The 16,121-nt window shown below is 37.9% G+C and overlaps 1 protein-coding gene across 1 annotated transcript in view; it reads right to left on the reverse strand.

Moving 5' to 3' along the window:
• Positions 1-3,366: 3,366 nt before the first annotated feature.
• Positions 3,367-16,121, reverse strand: part of LOC109828146 — a 13,363-nt gene continuing 608 nt past the window's right edge. Inside the window, exons 2-17 of the mRNA XM_020395178.1 lie at positions 14,567-14,812; positions 14,306-14,467; positions 14,140-14,190; positions 13,358-13,492; positions 8,204-8,227; positions 7,999-8,110; positions 7,624-7,750; positions 7,447-7,495; positions 6,334-6,492; positions 6,164-6,249; positions 5,950-6,075; positions 4,995-5,036; positions 4,843-4,924; positions 4,515-4,628; positions 4,248-4,328; positions 3,367-4,022 (exon numbers count right to left, since the gene is read on the reverse strand). Coding sequence (XP_020250767.1) covers positions 3,876-4,022; positions 4,248-4,328; positions 4,515-4,628; positions 4,843-4,924; positions 4,995-5,036; positions 5,950-6,075; positions 6,164-6,249; positions 6,334-6,492; positions 7,447-7,495; positions 7,624-7,750; positions 7,999-8,110; positions 8,204-8,227; positions 13,358-13,492; positions 14,140-14,190; positions 14,306-14,467; positions 14,567-14,812 — 1,743 coding nt within the window. The 3' untranslated portion in view covers positions 3,367-3,875. The remainder of the gene's footprint in view (positions 4,023-4,247; positions 4,329-4,514; positions 4,629-4,842; positions 4,925-4,994; positions 5,037-5,949; positions 6,076-6,163; positions 6,250-6,333; positions 6,493-7,446; positions 7,496-7,623; positions 7,751-7,998; positions 8,111-8,203; positions 8,228-13,357; positions 13,493-14,139; positions 14,191-14,305; positions 14,468-14,566; positions 14,813-16,121) is intronic.

Below are 16,121 nucleotides of genomic sequence, written 5' to 3' on the forward strand. Positions count from 1 at the left end.
CCTTGATAAACCGACGCTAAAAGGTAGCGAGCCCGTGAAAGCTTCTCACATTACGGGTGTTCTTAGGCTCGGGCCAATCATTTATCGCTTTGACTTTCTCAGGATCTGCAGATACTCCTTCAGCGGAGACTACAAACCCTAAGAATTGAACCTGTGTGGTAAGAAAGGTACACTTCTTTGGATTCGCATACAATTCTTCCTTTCTTAGTATAGATCAACCTTGTCGCAAATGGTTGAGATGTTGCTCATGAGATTAACTGTAAATGAGGATGTCGTCAAAGTAGACTACCAAAAATTTACCCATGAACGGACGTAGTACTTGCGTCATCACTCGCATGAAAGTACTCGGAGCATTGGTCAATCTGAAAAGCATGACCATCCATTCGTACAACCCATCCTTCATTTTGAAGGCGGTCTTCCATTCATCTCTAGGACGAATGCGGATTTGGTGATAGTCACTCTTTAAATCGATCTTTGAAAAGACAGTAGCGCCAGACATCATATCCAACATATCATCCAAACGTGGGATAGGAAAACGATACTTCACCGTTATCTTATTGATGGCACGACTATCCACACACATACGCCACGATCCATCTTTCTTTGGCGTCAGCGAAGCGGGAACCGCGCAAGGACTCATGCTCTCTTGGATAAAACCTTTTTAAGCAACTCATCAACTTGCCTCTTGAGTTTAGCATGTTCAGTAGGATTCATCCTATAATGTGGCAAGTTGGGAAGACTCGCTCCAGGGACTAGATCAATAGCGTGTTGAATGTCACGCATTGGTGGTAACTTCTCTGGGAGATCTTCAGGGAAAACGTCAGCAAATTCTGAGATCATTGGAGTGACTTCAGGAGGAAGGGAGGTGTTAGATTCCTTAGCGACCTCCCTGTTTGTGAGTATCATGATTGGGACTCCCTTTTCAAACTCTTGATGGATCTCCTTTGCTGTGATCAAACTAACAACATTATTTTGTTTTACTGCAACTAGTTTTTGTTCAGGTTGCCTAGCCTTAGGTGCACTGGGTAGTAACTTGATCTTCTTTCCTTCATGTTCAAAATGGCTCGTGTTTGACCGACCATAGATAGTTATATCATTATCGTACAGTCATGGTCGTCCAAGGATGACATGACCCACATCCATGGCCACAACGTCACACCAATTCTTATCCTTGTAGAGATTAAAGTCTTATCGGTACAAGCATCTTTGTTTGACATCTAGTGCGATAGAATCAATCCATGTGACTCTATAAGGGTGCGGATGGGGTACAACTTTCAGACCAAACTTCGCGAGTTCTGTAGACGATATTGCATTGATGCAGCTTCCACTGTCCACAATAACTTTACATGATTTTACTCCAATCTTTGTGAATGTGTGGAATATGTTTGTTCGTCTCCAATCATCCTTATCCTTTGGTTAGGACAAGGCACATCTAGCAACTGCTAGTTGACTTGACTGTGTTGATCGAATGCAACTAAGACTAATGTCATTCTCGTCAAATTCCTCACTTGAATCGAAATCCTCTTCTTCCACATGATAGACGAATTCATCTGTCATTGACTCTAATTCTTCTACAGGCTCTCTGATGACAATGGCGATTTTTACTGGACTTGGACAGTTAGAGGCCACATGCCCATACCCTTAGCATTTGTAACATTTGGTAGTGGAACTAATCTTTGAGAAATTCCTTTCAGTGCCCTTGCCTTTGTTATCTCGTTCTATACTCCCACTCGAGGTATCAGTCTTATGTGACGATGTTTGAGTTTGAAATCGAGTTGGATATTGACTCGAAGTATGTATGTGCCCTTGTACGGAATTCTTGATAGTGGAGCTAGACCTCGTAGTATCTAAGTCCTGAACTATGGCATAGGCTTTCTCAAGCTCAGAAATTCCTCGAATCAAGAGTTCATTTCGCAAATCTTCTCGAAGTCCGGCTCTAAATCGGGAGAGAGTTTGGTGTGGATTCTCAATGTTCAAAGCATTACACTAAATTTGGAACTCTTCAAATTGAGTAACATAATCCTTAGCGGATTTATTACCTTATGTAAATCGGTTCCAGTTGTCGAGAAGACGGTCATGGTAAGAGACAGGTATGTACTTCTCTTTGAGCCTGCCTTTCATAACCACCCATGTGTTGATGGGACCCATTTGTCGAGCTACTCTCATCATTTCTAGGTTAGCCCAGAATTGGCTAGCTTGACCCGTTAGCTTCATTGCCGCAAATTTGACTCTTCTCTCTTCGGAAAGTGGATACCAGTTGAAGTAATCGTCCACTTGTCGGATCCATTCCAAGAAATCTTTAGGCTCCGATCGGCCATCAAAAGTGGGAACGTCTAGCTTAATGCTCTTCAGGTATCGTTCATCAGGGTCTTGAGTATTACGTCTTTGGTGGTTCTGATCGGCATGTGCTCTTCATTGTGTTCGTTGTTTTGCGTCCCACGTGTTTCTAACCTCTGTAATCTCTCACGGTCTTCTTGTTGAGATTGACGAACTTCGTTCACCGCTTGGGTTAAGGAGTTGAGTTGACTTACGAGGTCGGCTATAGGGAACGTGTTGGAATCCATTCTAAAATTGTCCGACTTACTAGACTCTCCTAATAAATAAGGTTGTCCACTACAGAGTGGCATGCGCTAATCAAGTCCAAACAGACTAAATGATGCAGTTTTTTTTAAATAATGCAATTGTAGACAGAATAATAAATGTAAACTAAATTGTAGACAGTAATTTGATAACAGATTAGAGATATAATTTAAAGGAGGAACCCAACAATATTCTAACAGTTGAAATTGAAGATTACCTGATAGAATTCGTGATTCGAGCTCACTTGTTTTACCTTTGTTGTGCAGGTTGATCGGATCTGATGATCGAGGCGCTGGTGGAGATTGGTCATCGGTGGAGGAGGGGAAGATTGCCTTGATCGAGATCCGGAGGTCGTGCTCGAGAAACCCTCGTCAGTCTTCGTCGTGGTCGAGCTATCCAATGAAGGCTGAAGGAGGAAAGGCCGGTGGATCTGCTAGAGGAGGAGATGAGCGGCAGGAAAGGCGGCACAGATCGCTGTTAGAAGGAGCTGGTGCTAGTGGGGACCTCGGCTGGAAGGAGGCGCTGGAGTGGGAGGCGCGCGGGCGTCTCTGATAAGGAGGGGGTGGTGCTATTCGAGGGAGGAGGGGAAGAAGGGGTGGTGGCCTGGTGGCTGGGAAGAGGAGAGAAGCTAGGGGAAACAACTAGGTTTTTTTTTCTTTTCTTTTTGTAATGATTGATTGGGATGTATTTGTGGGGATATTGAATGGTTGGATTTGAATGGGAGTAGGGATAAAAAAACTAGGGTTTCACACACCTAGATTTAATATTTGGGTTTCACACACCAAATACTTAAAGAAAGAATTTTCATTATTTGGAGAAACTCAAATATTTTTCATCAATAATTCATTACCTTGCTTACAAACCAACCCGCCTTTAAATAGGCTTACAAAATGTTCCATATCTCTCCACATCCGATGTGGGACTAAAATAAAGCTCTTATTAAACAAAACTAAACTACAACTCTTATTAAAAGAAATTAAACAACTGAAAATACAGACTCGACTCAATCTCAACTAAAACCACATAGTGGGAATCCGATGCAAAACTGAAGCACGTCATCTCCTGCGCTGATAGACATGCCGAAAGTTCTGTGCATGTGCCTGGATGTCCGCGTCCGCATCTCTCTTGGCAGAAGATCATGCTCATCTTAAGTATTGCTCACAAGTCGCACATACTGGTTGTATTATATACAGAGCCTTGTGGGAAGAATGCAAATCTTTACATCACACATGAAGACTGCTAGAATTGCCTCGATGACATAATTAATAACCAACATAATTGAAGCTACTATAAATTCAAACTGGTACTGGGTTCCCTTCCAAGACTTCTTTTCCTGTTATTCCTTCTTTTAGGGTCTTGAAGTAAACATCATAATCCTTTTCGGGAGGAGGGTTCGAAGGGTCCACTGTGAAGGGTTCACTAAATGGAATGGTGCTTTTAACCTGATGAATTCACCGAACAAGAGAATTAGGTCAGAGTGAGAAATCGTTTACATCATAATTTTATTGATCCTTTGTTGATCCAACAGAGAATATAAAACCCGTGTCCAAGGATAATTGTAGGATTCAGTCATAATCAGTTTTTAAATAGTGTATACAGTCTACCATTCATTCTGGTTGTGCTTTAAATAGTTTTTATTATAATCCAAAAAGGCAGAGAATTTTAACCTCAAAGGTTTTATTGCATGCATATGGGCTTCCCAGGGCTGCAATACATATTCGTGCAACCTCTTCCCTTGATATTTTCCCCTGTAATCAATTAGAATTTCAGAATGCTTCTCTGTCCTTTCTCAAATAAGTAGTCAAAATATATGCTCACGGGTTAACATACTCTTACAATTTGGTTAAACAATTCACATAGTTGATGACCTTTACCGAATGACAATAACCAATGTAACATAAAGAATATGTAAAATGTAAAGGTGGTCTAAATACCGTTATATTGTCCCCCTGATCAAATATGAGATCAGCTCCCGCTGGCTCTTCAGTCAGCGCACAAGGTCTGACTATGGTGTAAGGAATACCACTTTCCCTTATCAAATCCTCCCCCTGTGAACACATTGTAACAAACGTTACCAATTTTCTGCATATCCGTTATTTTCAAAACTACGCGGCTAAAGTGCTCCACCATGGTCAAAGTAACTATATACGTTGCTAGGAAATACCAAAAGAATAGATTAAGTAATAGGAGACCTTCAGTTTGTATGTGAGGATAAAGCCTAACTCCTTGTTCAAGCGCACTGCAGGATAAGTAATAGGAGACCTTCAGTTTGTATGTGAGGATAAAGCCTAACTCCTTGTTCAAGCGCACTGCAGGAGGTTGTTTGCTCAAATCTAGGCCAGGCCTAGAGGATAAAGCCTAACTCCTTGTTCAAGCGCACTGCAGGAGGTTGTTTGCTCAAATCTAGGCCAGGCCTATCAGGTCGAGTAACTCCAGCGGAACTCACATGTACAAACCTGACAACAACAAACCAAGGAGAGAAGTGAGATAATTTACAAAAACATGTCACTTCAGCCTAGTAACTAATCTTTATCAATATATCTACATTTCCCAGCTTACTAACTGTGAAGGTGGCCTTATTGGTATAATAGTTGCTTAGCTGCATGCTCTTAGCATCCAGGTTGTAAGTAGGGATTTACACATAACTACTTTATAATAGTTGGCACTTCACTTATTTTCCCAACAAACAGGTTGTAAGTAGGGATTTACACATAACTACTTTATAATAGTTGGCACTTCACTTATTTTCCCAACAAATATTATGATTGCATGTGCACCCATCAAAGGCATTACCATTTATCTGTAAGGTAACATACTTGGTAATTGCAACCATACAACATACTCCATTAGTAATCTAGGTCAAAAGCATTTAATATTTGGAAATATGTTAATTAACCTATCAATTCTTTAAAGCTATAATAACATATACAGTAGCATAGTGAAATTGATATATGGAGACACATCATAGTTGTATCGGTCAAATATATGTTGATTACTGGTGGAGGCTACTTATAATATATAAACTTTCAAAAAAAATCGATTTAAATGTGGTAAGATTAAGCATAAAGGGTAAGATTGTTGATGAAATGGAAGCTAGCGCATTTTCATGCTCCTACTCTACCAAATATCGAACTTCTAAAGAATCTTTAGCATATTTAATTAACAATCAGCTATAGTTCGCCTGTATTTAACTGACAGACGTATACAACTTACAGCAACATTGATTTTGTTAAGGGTGTACACATAATTACTCAATTAGTACTTCAGAAGGTAGCGAAGCAAAGTGCTGATTTTCAGAGGGTATGCATGTAAAAAAAATATTGCAAGTATTATGGTTGAGATTATCAAATACTAATGAAGAACTTAGACCTGGGTGCGAGGGGCTCATTCATGTAAGCTCTTATACTTGAGAATGGAAGCTGAAATGCACCTTCGACAAAAGTTGGATTGAGTTTCCCATCATATTCAAACTTGCTGTACATTAGCTGCAACGTATGAAGTACAATAAAATGAAATGAAAGTAAGCAACTAATAATGAGGAAAATTGGATAGAAAAAGAATTGAAAAAGCTTACCTGCAGCGAAAAATATGGCTTGGATCAAAGGGCGGAGCATCATCCTTGGTCCGAGCACGAAATACAGGCCTTAATGAAGAAAAAGGTATTTTAATCTGAAGCAGAGTAGAAAAGACAATGAGACTTCGCGATAATATAAATTAAATAATTAACGTTATTCAAGTGGAAGCATAACATACCGTCTGCCATTGCCCATCCTTAGTGTCAAAGCTTGCTGTATATCCAACAGTATCCCAGTCACTACTAGTGCGCACAATGAGCTTATAGCGACGACCATCACCTTTGACCCTCATTTCAATACCATCATAGGCTGAAAGGTCCTCAGGTATAGAAAAGTTCTGAGAAGGTTGATAATAGTATTTGGTTAATTAGTGTTTACAAGTAATGTACTAAATATGCATGTGCTCTGTAAGAAAAGAATGAAAACTCCTTGGCAAGAATAAAAGAAGAAAAGTTAGTAGCCTATGATTCCAGAAGTATCGCTCAATACAAAATTCTTCATAATATTTTGGTCAAAGGTGTTTGGCTACCACAAATTTACTACTAAGTTGAGACATTTTTGAGTCATCAAGCCAAGTAGTTACCAGTGAAATTGTGGCAAACTGGCCAGGATTCTAAAGAAGTAAACACCGAGTCCATTGACCAGGGGCATGGTTAAATGTGGATTGTGACAAATGAGCAAGAAATAACATCTAAATAGGAGAAACTAAAGCACCAACGATCCTGAAAGAAGGGAAAATGGCGAGGTAAAACTCCAAATTAAGCAAATCCAAAGTAATGCTGTTTAAGGATTAAATTTCTATTTTCAATGCATGACAACAACAATGATGGCAAAGCCTTTATACCAAAATTTCAGGACTGCACAAGAATCATTTTATCCCATTAAGTTCTATTAAAGATTAATCTCCTCCATTAAGTCAACATTTGCACCTCTAATATTCCTTGCTTCATTAATTGTGTTTCTATGACTTCCCCTAACTAGTGCATTTAGTAGGATCCATTGCATGCAGCTGACTTGTCTTAATTGATTCTCCCTCATGTTTATCTTTGGCGAGAGTAACCTCTAACTTATTATAGATGAATTCTTAGAGTATTTGTATTTGGTTATTATAGAGTCTCATTTCTAGTACATTCATCTTTAGATATGTTTGTTGCTTAAAAAACAAAACATTATAATCCACAAGCATATTAGGCTAGAAAGTACGGAAATAGAAAATGATCACAGTTTCAATTATACACCTCTCCTCAAATAAGAAGGAAAACTATATTAGGATAGAAAATATATTAGTCACCTTTGTCCTGATACTAGTAAAGCCACCATTGTTTGCAAAGTTGATACAGTACCTGAAGGAGAAGAAATAATTTCAGTTAGAAGGATTAATTTCTATAACATATACCAGTCACTTGATGCTTCTCATTCGTGTATTCTTTGCACTTCGCTGCAAGCATGAGTAGCGTGGACTGTCGTACCTTTAAATAACCCAGTTGGTCCACCGTCCTCACTTCCAGATGGATCAATTTGAAAAGTACTTTCACTTACTCCTCCCATGACAACATCATCCAGAGCAACCCAAAAAAGTTTTCCAGATAAATTACCTAAAAAACATAAATGTATACATATATAAAGTACCATAAGTACTCATCCTGGTATCACCAGACTAATAAATTATTATTGTTGTTTAAGTATTTAAGTTTGCTTGATATATAGTGCATAACCCATAGACATAGCCATTTAGCTAAATTGTTTGTCTAATACTTATCATAATAATATATTAGTTCCGTTTATTACTAGAAGTACTACTCCGCCTACTTCTGCTTCTACTCCAAGTATGGGGAACGAGTACCTTTGAGTCCAAACAGAAGTTTTCCATCACGAAGACCCGTTCTACTCTGTACAACATTGATCAAAATTCGCATTCTAATATACTCTACTTTTTCTGGTGAATCTCCTTTTATCTAATAAAAAAATACAACGGACAATGACATGGATGAGCCATTCATAGACTAAATTGCGCTGCTTATACATAGCGGGAGAAATTGATTACACACCTCGGGTTCAAAGAATTTGATCCCCTGTGTAGGCTTTTTTAGAAGAAAAATATCTCATACTTCTTCAATTTTTATTAGAAAAACGAGTACACATAAATAGCAGAGAAAGGCTTCAAATCAGAGATCCCACCAAATCAGAAAAATCCTCAACAAGCCAATCTCTAGACTAGAAAACAGAAAACTAACTGTAAATCAAATCTGAAACAGTTATTTCAGATTTTATTGAAACTAACTAAAAAATAAAATCTGAAACAGTAATTTCAGAGAAAATCCTAACTTGTATCCTAAAAAATCCAACACCCCCCCTCAAGTTGGTGCATAGATGTCTATCATGCCCAACTTGCTTACAACCAACTCAAAACTAGTTCTGAAGAGTCCTTTGGTGAAGACATCAGCTATTTGTTGCGTAGAAGGAACGAAAGGCATGCAAATAGCTCCACAATCAATCTTCTCCTTTATGAAGTGTCTGTCAATCTTCACATGTTTCGTGCGATCATGTTGTACTGGATTTTGTGCAATACTTATGGCTGCTTTGTTGTCATAATACAACTTCATTGGCATATGTATTGGTATCTGCAACTCTTCAAGAATTCTCCTCAACCAAAGCATCTCACAGACCCCGTTAGCCATAGCCCTATATTCTGCCTCGGCACTGCTCCTTGCTACAACATTTTGTTTCTTGCTTCGCCATGTGACCAGATTTCCCCAAACATAAGTACAATACCCTGAAGTGGATCTCCTGTCAGTAACTGAGCCAGCCCAATTTGCATCTGTATTACTGTATATGCCTCTAAGTTCTGCTGTTTGGTCTTCTGAAAGAGTAAGCCCTTGCCTGGTGTACTTTTTAAGTATCTAAGAATTCGATATACTGCTTCAAGGTGTTTCTCATAGGGTGAATGCATAAACTGGCTTACCAAACTCACAACAAAAGCGATATCTGGTCGTGTTTGTGATAAGTAAATCAACTTTCCCACTAATTTTTGGTATCGAGTTGTATTCACCATATCACCTTCCTTGTTATCTCCAAGTTTCTGATTGGGATCAATTGGAGTGTCAGCTGGCCTATAATCACTCATTCCAGTCTCCTTAAGGAGATCAAGAACATATTTTCGTTGGGAGACAACAATCCCTTTCTTCGACCGAGCAACCTCCATGCCAAGGAAGTACCTCAAAGATCCTAGATCCTTGATCTCAAATGTTGATGAGATGGAAGTCTTCAATTGATTCATCTCAAGTACATCATCTCCAGTGAGAATTATATCATCTACATACACAATTAGTATGGAAATCTTCCCATCCCGTGAAAGTTTGAAAAACATCATATGATCACCTTGCCCTTGAGAATACCTTTGACTTTTAATGAATTGAGTAAATTTCTCAAACCAAGATCTTGGCGACTGCTTCAACCCGTATAAGGACTTCTTCAACTTATACACCTTTGTGCCGAACTTTTCACCGAATCCTGGGGGTGCATCCATATACACTTCTTCCTCCAAATCTCCGTTGAGAAATGCATTTTTTACATCTAATTGTTGTAAGGACCAGTCAAGATTAACTGCAAGAGACAAAAGAACTCTCACGGAGTTTAGCTTAGCAACTGGGGCGAATGTCTCCAAGTAATCAATGCCGTAGGTCTGAGTGAATCCCTTGGCTACTAGTCGAGCTTTGTACCTTTCTATAGAGCCATCAGTCAATGCCGTAGGTCTGAGTGAATCCCTTGGCTACTAGTCGAGCTTTGTACCTTTCTATAGAGCCATCAGTTTTATACTTGACAGTAAACACTCATTTGCACCCTACAGTTGTCTTCCCTCTTGGTAGATCAACTAATTCTCATGTGCCATTTTTTTAAGAGCTTTCATCTCCTCGAAGACAACCTCCTTCCACTCAAGAACTTTCAGAGCATCCTGCACAGTATTACGAATCTCCATACAAGATAATTGTGTGGTAAAAGCACGAAAGATGGGTGAGAGATTTTCATATGACATATATTTGGACAATGGGTGTTGGGTACAAGACCTCACACCCTTTCGGATGGCAATGGGAAGGTTAGAGTCAACACACTCTGTATTTGAACAAACCTCAGGTTCAGAACTAGCTGACTCAGAACTCGAAGATGAAGTGGACTGAACATGAGGTAAAGAATCAATGAGGACATTACCTGAAGGGTTTATGGATTCTGGGCAGTGCAAAGGATTGGAAGACCCTTTTGAGTTATCCTCTGTCGTGAGTAGACAATATCAAATGGTACTAATGCTGTAGTTTTTTCCTTGTTTCTTCTTTATTAGTTGTTATAGGGTCATGAACATCATGAGATGGCATTGCAGGAAGACCTGCGTTTTCGGTATCTAAAACACTCGACCCACTTTCCCCTGGTATAATAAGGCTTGGATTTTCAGGTTGAATAATCAAGGTTGGGGAAAGATCATTTTGTGAATCTTCAGTTTGGAAAAAATCATAAAAAACCGAATCTTTATTTTGGTTCCCCCTTGAAGATGAGGTGTGAAGTAGGGCATTAATTCAAAAAATGTAACATCCATGGTAATAAACATTTTCTTTGAAATGGGTTCAAAACATTTATATCCCTTTTGAGTTGGAGCATATCCAACAAACACACATTTTGTGGCTCGGGGTTCAAGTTTTCCTCGATCATGACTATCAATATGAACAAATGCAGTACATCCAAATATATTTAATGGTAAAGAAGAAGAAAGTCTATTTGTAGGAAAAAACTTATGAAAAACACCAAAAGGTGTTACAAAGTTTAAGATCTTATTAGGCATTCTATTTGTGAGGTATGTAGCAGTAAGAACAGCTTCACCCCAAAGATACTTGGGTATTTGATTAGTAAAAAGTAATGCCCGAGCTACTTCCAACAAGTGTTTGTTTTTTCTTTCAGCCAAACCATTTTGTTGCGGAGTGTCAATACAAGAACTTTGATGAACAATTCCTTTTTCAAGGAAAAATTTGCCCTGAGCATTCTTGAAATATTCTCGACCATTATCACTCCGTAAAATTTGAATATCTTTTTTAAATTGCGTTTGCACCATGATGTAAAATTTTTTGAAAATTGTTTCAACTTCAGATTTTTCCTTCATCAAATAAACCCAACTTAATCTCGTGTGATCATCAATAAATGTCACAAACCATTTTTTGCCAGAATATGTAGGTGTTCTATATGGACCCCAAATATCACTGTGGATTTCAGTAAATGGTGTAGTTGGTTTATACGGCTAGGGGGAAAAAGATGCACGATGATGTTTAGCAAACTGACAAACTTCACATTGAAAATAAGATGGACTTTTATTTATAAATAAATTTGTAAACAAGTATTTTAAATACTGAAAACTAGGATGTCCTAACCTATAATGCCATAACATGATATCATTATTTTTGGAAACAGAAATAGAATTTAAGCAAGTATTTTGACATCGTCTACTCAAGTCAGATCCATCGTCAAAATAATAGAGTCCATCTTTTTCCTTAGCACTGCCAATCATCCTCCCCGTGGTTAACTCCTAAAACTCACAATAAGAAGAATAAAAATTAGCTTGACACTGATGATCAGAAGTAATTTTATTGATTAACAATAAATTGCAAGACAAATTGGGAATATGGAGCATATCATGAAGGGTTATCAATGAAGTGAGTTTGATAGTTCCTATCCCGGCAATTACCGAGAGTGAACCATCTGCAATTTTAACTTTTTTATTGCCTGCACAAGGACTATAGGAGGAGAACAATTTAGAACAACCAGTCATATGATCAGTTGCACCAGAATCAATTATCCAAGAATGAACAGAATTAGGTACAACACCCAAAAATGCAGTGACAAGAGAGTTACCCTTATGAACCAAAGAATAAGATGGAGTTAAGGACAATTTCGGAGATTGAAACAATTTATGCAGGTGCTCTAATTGCTCCTTGGTAAAAGGAACTGCATCCGAGTTGGTAGAAGGCTCCGAAGTCTCCTCAGTAGTGACTTGGTAGGCACGACCATCACGTTTGAATTTTGGCTTCCAATTCACTGGTTTTCCATGGAGCTTCCAACATGTCTCCCTCGTATGCCATGGTTTTTTGCAATGGTCGCACCATGGCTTTTTCCGCCCGTCTTTATCGAAATCAACACCTTTTGACACAAGGGCAGAGCTCTCAGATTCAATGTTGAAACCAGGTTCAGTGTTGTTCATCATGATTTTTCTCCTTGACTCCTCACGTCTAACCTCAGAAAATACTTCCCGAATAGAAGGCAATGGCTTCCTACCCAGAATGCGGCCTCGAACTTCGTCCAAACTCTGATTAAGTCCGGCTAAAAACATATAAACTCTGTCGTTTTCCTCTCTCTTCTTGTGGCGAGCATAGTCATTCGAATTCTCCCAAACATCATCATAACACTGATCGAGTTCTTGCCATAATATTACCAATTCGTTGTAATAAGTGGTAACATCCCGATCATTCTGTTTGGATTTCCAGAGACTGAGTTTTCAACTCAAAAATTTGAGAAGAATTCTCCAGGTCTGAATAAAGATCTCAAATGGCCTCCCAGACATCTCGAGTAGTAGGAATAAATAAGTGAGGTTTTCCAATGGCAGGTTCCATATAATTGATGAGCCAAGCAATGACAAGAGAATTTTCGGACTGCCATTTTTTCAGATTTGGATCGGAAGAACTGGAAGAGACAGTAGGGTTTTGAGCGCCGGTCATCGCCGACTTGTACGACATCATTATTAGTAAGAAGAAAAGAGGAAAAAAGCATTCGGCTCTGATACCATGTAGGCTTTTTTAGAAGAAAAATATCTCATACTTCTTCAATTTTTATTAGAAAAACGAGTACACATAAATAGCAGAGAAAGGCCTCAAATCAGAGATCCCACCAAATCAGAAAAATCCTCAACAAGCCAATCTCTAGACTAGAAAACAGAAAACTAAATGTAAATCAAATCTGAAACAGTTATTTCAGATTTTATTGAAACTAACTAAAAAATAAAATTTGAAACAGTAATTTCAGAGAAAATCCTAACTTATATCCTAAAAAATCCAACACCCTGCAACAAAAAAGACATGCATTATTGGCTTGAAGAATCCATTGCTAATTAAGTTCAGAATCAAGTATGCATAAAAAGAGGCCATTTTTTACTTTTGATGGAGCAGACCTACTTGGCTATACTTCTCCCTGTCAGGAGTATCTCCTTCCTTTGGACCAACAATCACGGATACTGCATTGATCACTTTCTTTACTCCTTTGAAGTATTCAGGAGCTAGTGTTTCCTCCTTAGTAATATCTCCAACAACCTAAGAGATTGAAAGTGTGATGGTTGAGTCAGTTGAATATTAGACAGAAAAAACAGCATTTACTAGCTATTTGGGCTGAATAGGATCAACATCCGAAAAATTCCAAAGGCGTTCATAAAAAACCCCATAGGATTTGTGATTAAAAATATTTAACGCCCACGGTTGGCTTGTACATAAATTGGCCCAAAGTGTCAGATAGGATTTGTGATTAAAAATATTTAACGCCCACGGTTGGCTTGTACATAAATTGGCCCAAAGTGTCAGATTAAGAGTTGATCATAGAACTTAGCAGGTTCCCTCTTTGGAAAATTCTTGAATTCAAGTCATGTCCATGGTCAATCTCATCTTGATGAGAAAAATTTTCAAACGATGATGACAATTATGCTGAAAATAACAGAAAGCAACAATGCAAAAAAAAGAACTAGGAAATGAAATCTCATGTGTGAGTCACCATCACAATATAGACTGTCCCATGCTTGATGCCAAAATATGTGGCCCAATAAACAACTCAAGATTCATCATAAAAATATCAGTAACCTTTTATGATTCTGATTCTAAACTTGTAGTATGTTTGTCTCAATGTATGACTCCCATGTTTTCTAATATATCTGGAACGAAACACTAAAACCTTAATGTACAAAGCTCACCAAGTCCACATCTGGCCCTAACATGGTTCTTGCCTTCTGTTTGTTTCTAACCTGCAAGACATGATCATAGACTTTTAATTGTTAAAAGAAAACACTGCATAATATTGAGTAGGCCTACGAATTATTTATTTGACAAACATATAGAAATATCAGTATAGCATGATACCAAGGCACGAACTGGCAACCCTTGCTTGCGTAATATGTCAACAACTCTTCGGCCGACACCTCCAGTGGCCCCTGCCACCAGGACTAAATCAGAAGTTTCCATTTTCTCTACTGATTCGATAGATGCCGAACTTGAAACTTTTTCAAGCATTGATGCAATGATCTTGACAAATAAAAGGATACAATTAGGTAGGATATAATAGAAATTTACACTTTTGAGAATCAACTAATAAATAAATACTTCCATATGCTGTATACCAACCTTGGCAGGATTTGGTGGCCCGTTAAAGAAGTACAATGTCCGAAAAAATCTACCGAAATCCCAAGATTTTTGTCCACTCTCAGCATATACAGCCCACCTATGTGTTTTTGATGATAAAAAAGGCCAGACTCCGTTGTATAGACATTGCCTACGTGTAAACTGAATGAACTGTTGAGACGGAAGTGATAAAGTCTTATGCTGAAATGCGTTCAAATTAATTCTGCATGTATATGATGGAGAAACCCCCTGAAAAAATTGCTAAGCAAGTTAACCTTAACAATACATAACAAAAATTCATAAAGTTGTATTAATAAATAATAAATCATTGTGGTAACTAAAATAATAAAATTTCCATAGTTGCAAAATTATTTTGCAACTACCACTTGTCTAAAGATCTTAATATTTCCATTGATTTCGTACTGCCGTTCAAATGACCTCCCTCCCAGTTACCCTTATTCCATCTTTTCTTCTGTTTCATCTTTGATTACCATCATCATTCTCTTCGATTGTATGCAAGGTTTTAAATATTGAATATCGGGAAATATCGGACGACCAAACTCCATATCAGATTGCCGACATCGGGGAAATGTCAAAGATATATAGTAAATATGAGTGCTACATCAGATGATGTGCATATATAATATAATGTCCTAAAATGTTATCTAAATATACCTAATGAATCTAAGGATACAAAGATATAAATAATATATGTTTAGGATCATTTACCAATCTTTTAAAAGCAATAGAAGTCCAAAGAAGCAGTGTAATATTTCAGTCAATTTTTTAGGCTGAAAAGTAACTTGATATATTAGGGAATTATGATATAGTGCCCAAAAATTGTCAAAAGCAATATATTGTTCTGCAACAAGACAAATGAAAGAAGTCAGCAAACATATCAACTGGTATATCGACCATGTAGGGAATATATCGTCCGAATTTCCAAAAAGTGTTAAAGGATATCGAGACCATATCGTTTTGCGGGAAGCCTTATAAAAGATATAACAGCCCGATATATCGGCTATGCCAAAGGATATTTAAAACAAGTATTATATGTTAGTTATAAATATCATGTTAACCTAAGGGTCAATTAGAGAAAAAAACCCTGAATTTTGAGGGAGTTGCACTAAATCCCCCTCAACTTTTTAATTGCAGTAACCCCTGTCACTTTAGGAGTTATAGCACATCACCCCCTTAACTTTTTATTCCATTAAATCTTACCTGGAATTTTCTCATTTTATCCTCATATTAGCGCCAACAATTCTAACATATCAGTGGGTAAGCACATGCCAAAAAAAAGACAAAAATTCCTTTGTAGTCTCAAAATATACCCTTTCAGGAAAAAGGAAAAGTAGCTAATTTTTTGGGACTAATGGATTGTTTTCATCTTTTTCTTGGCACGTGCTTGCCACACGAGACGTTAGAATCGATGGTGCTAATTTGGAGAATAAATGAGAAATTTTCATGAGAAATTTAGTGGAATGCAAGCGTTTAGGGGGGAGAGGGGGAGGGGGGTTATGTACAATAATTCCTAAAGTTTTTTTTTTCTTTTTTTTTT

This window comes from Asparagus officinalis, unplaced genomic scaffold, assembly GCF_001876935.1.
Source record: "Asparagus officinalis unplaced genomic scaffold, Aspof.V1 AsparagusV1_Un769, whole genome shotgun sequence".
In the NCBI taxonomy this organism is placed as follows: domain Eukaryota; kingdom Viridiplantae; phylum Streptophyta; class Magnoliopsida; order Asparagales; family Asparagaceae; genus Asparagus; species Asparagus officinalis.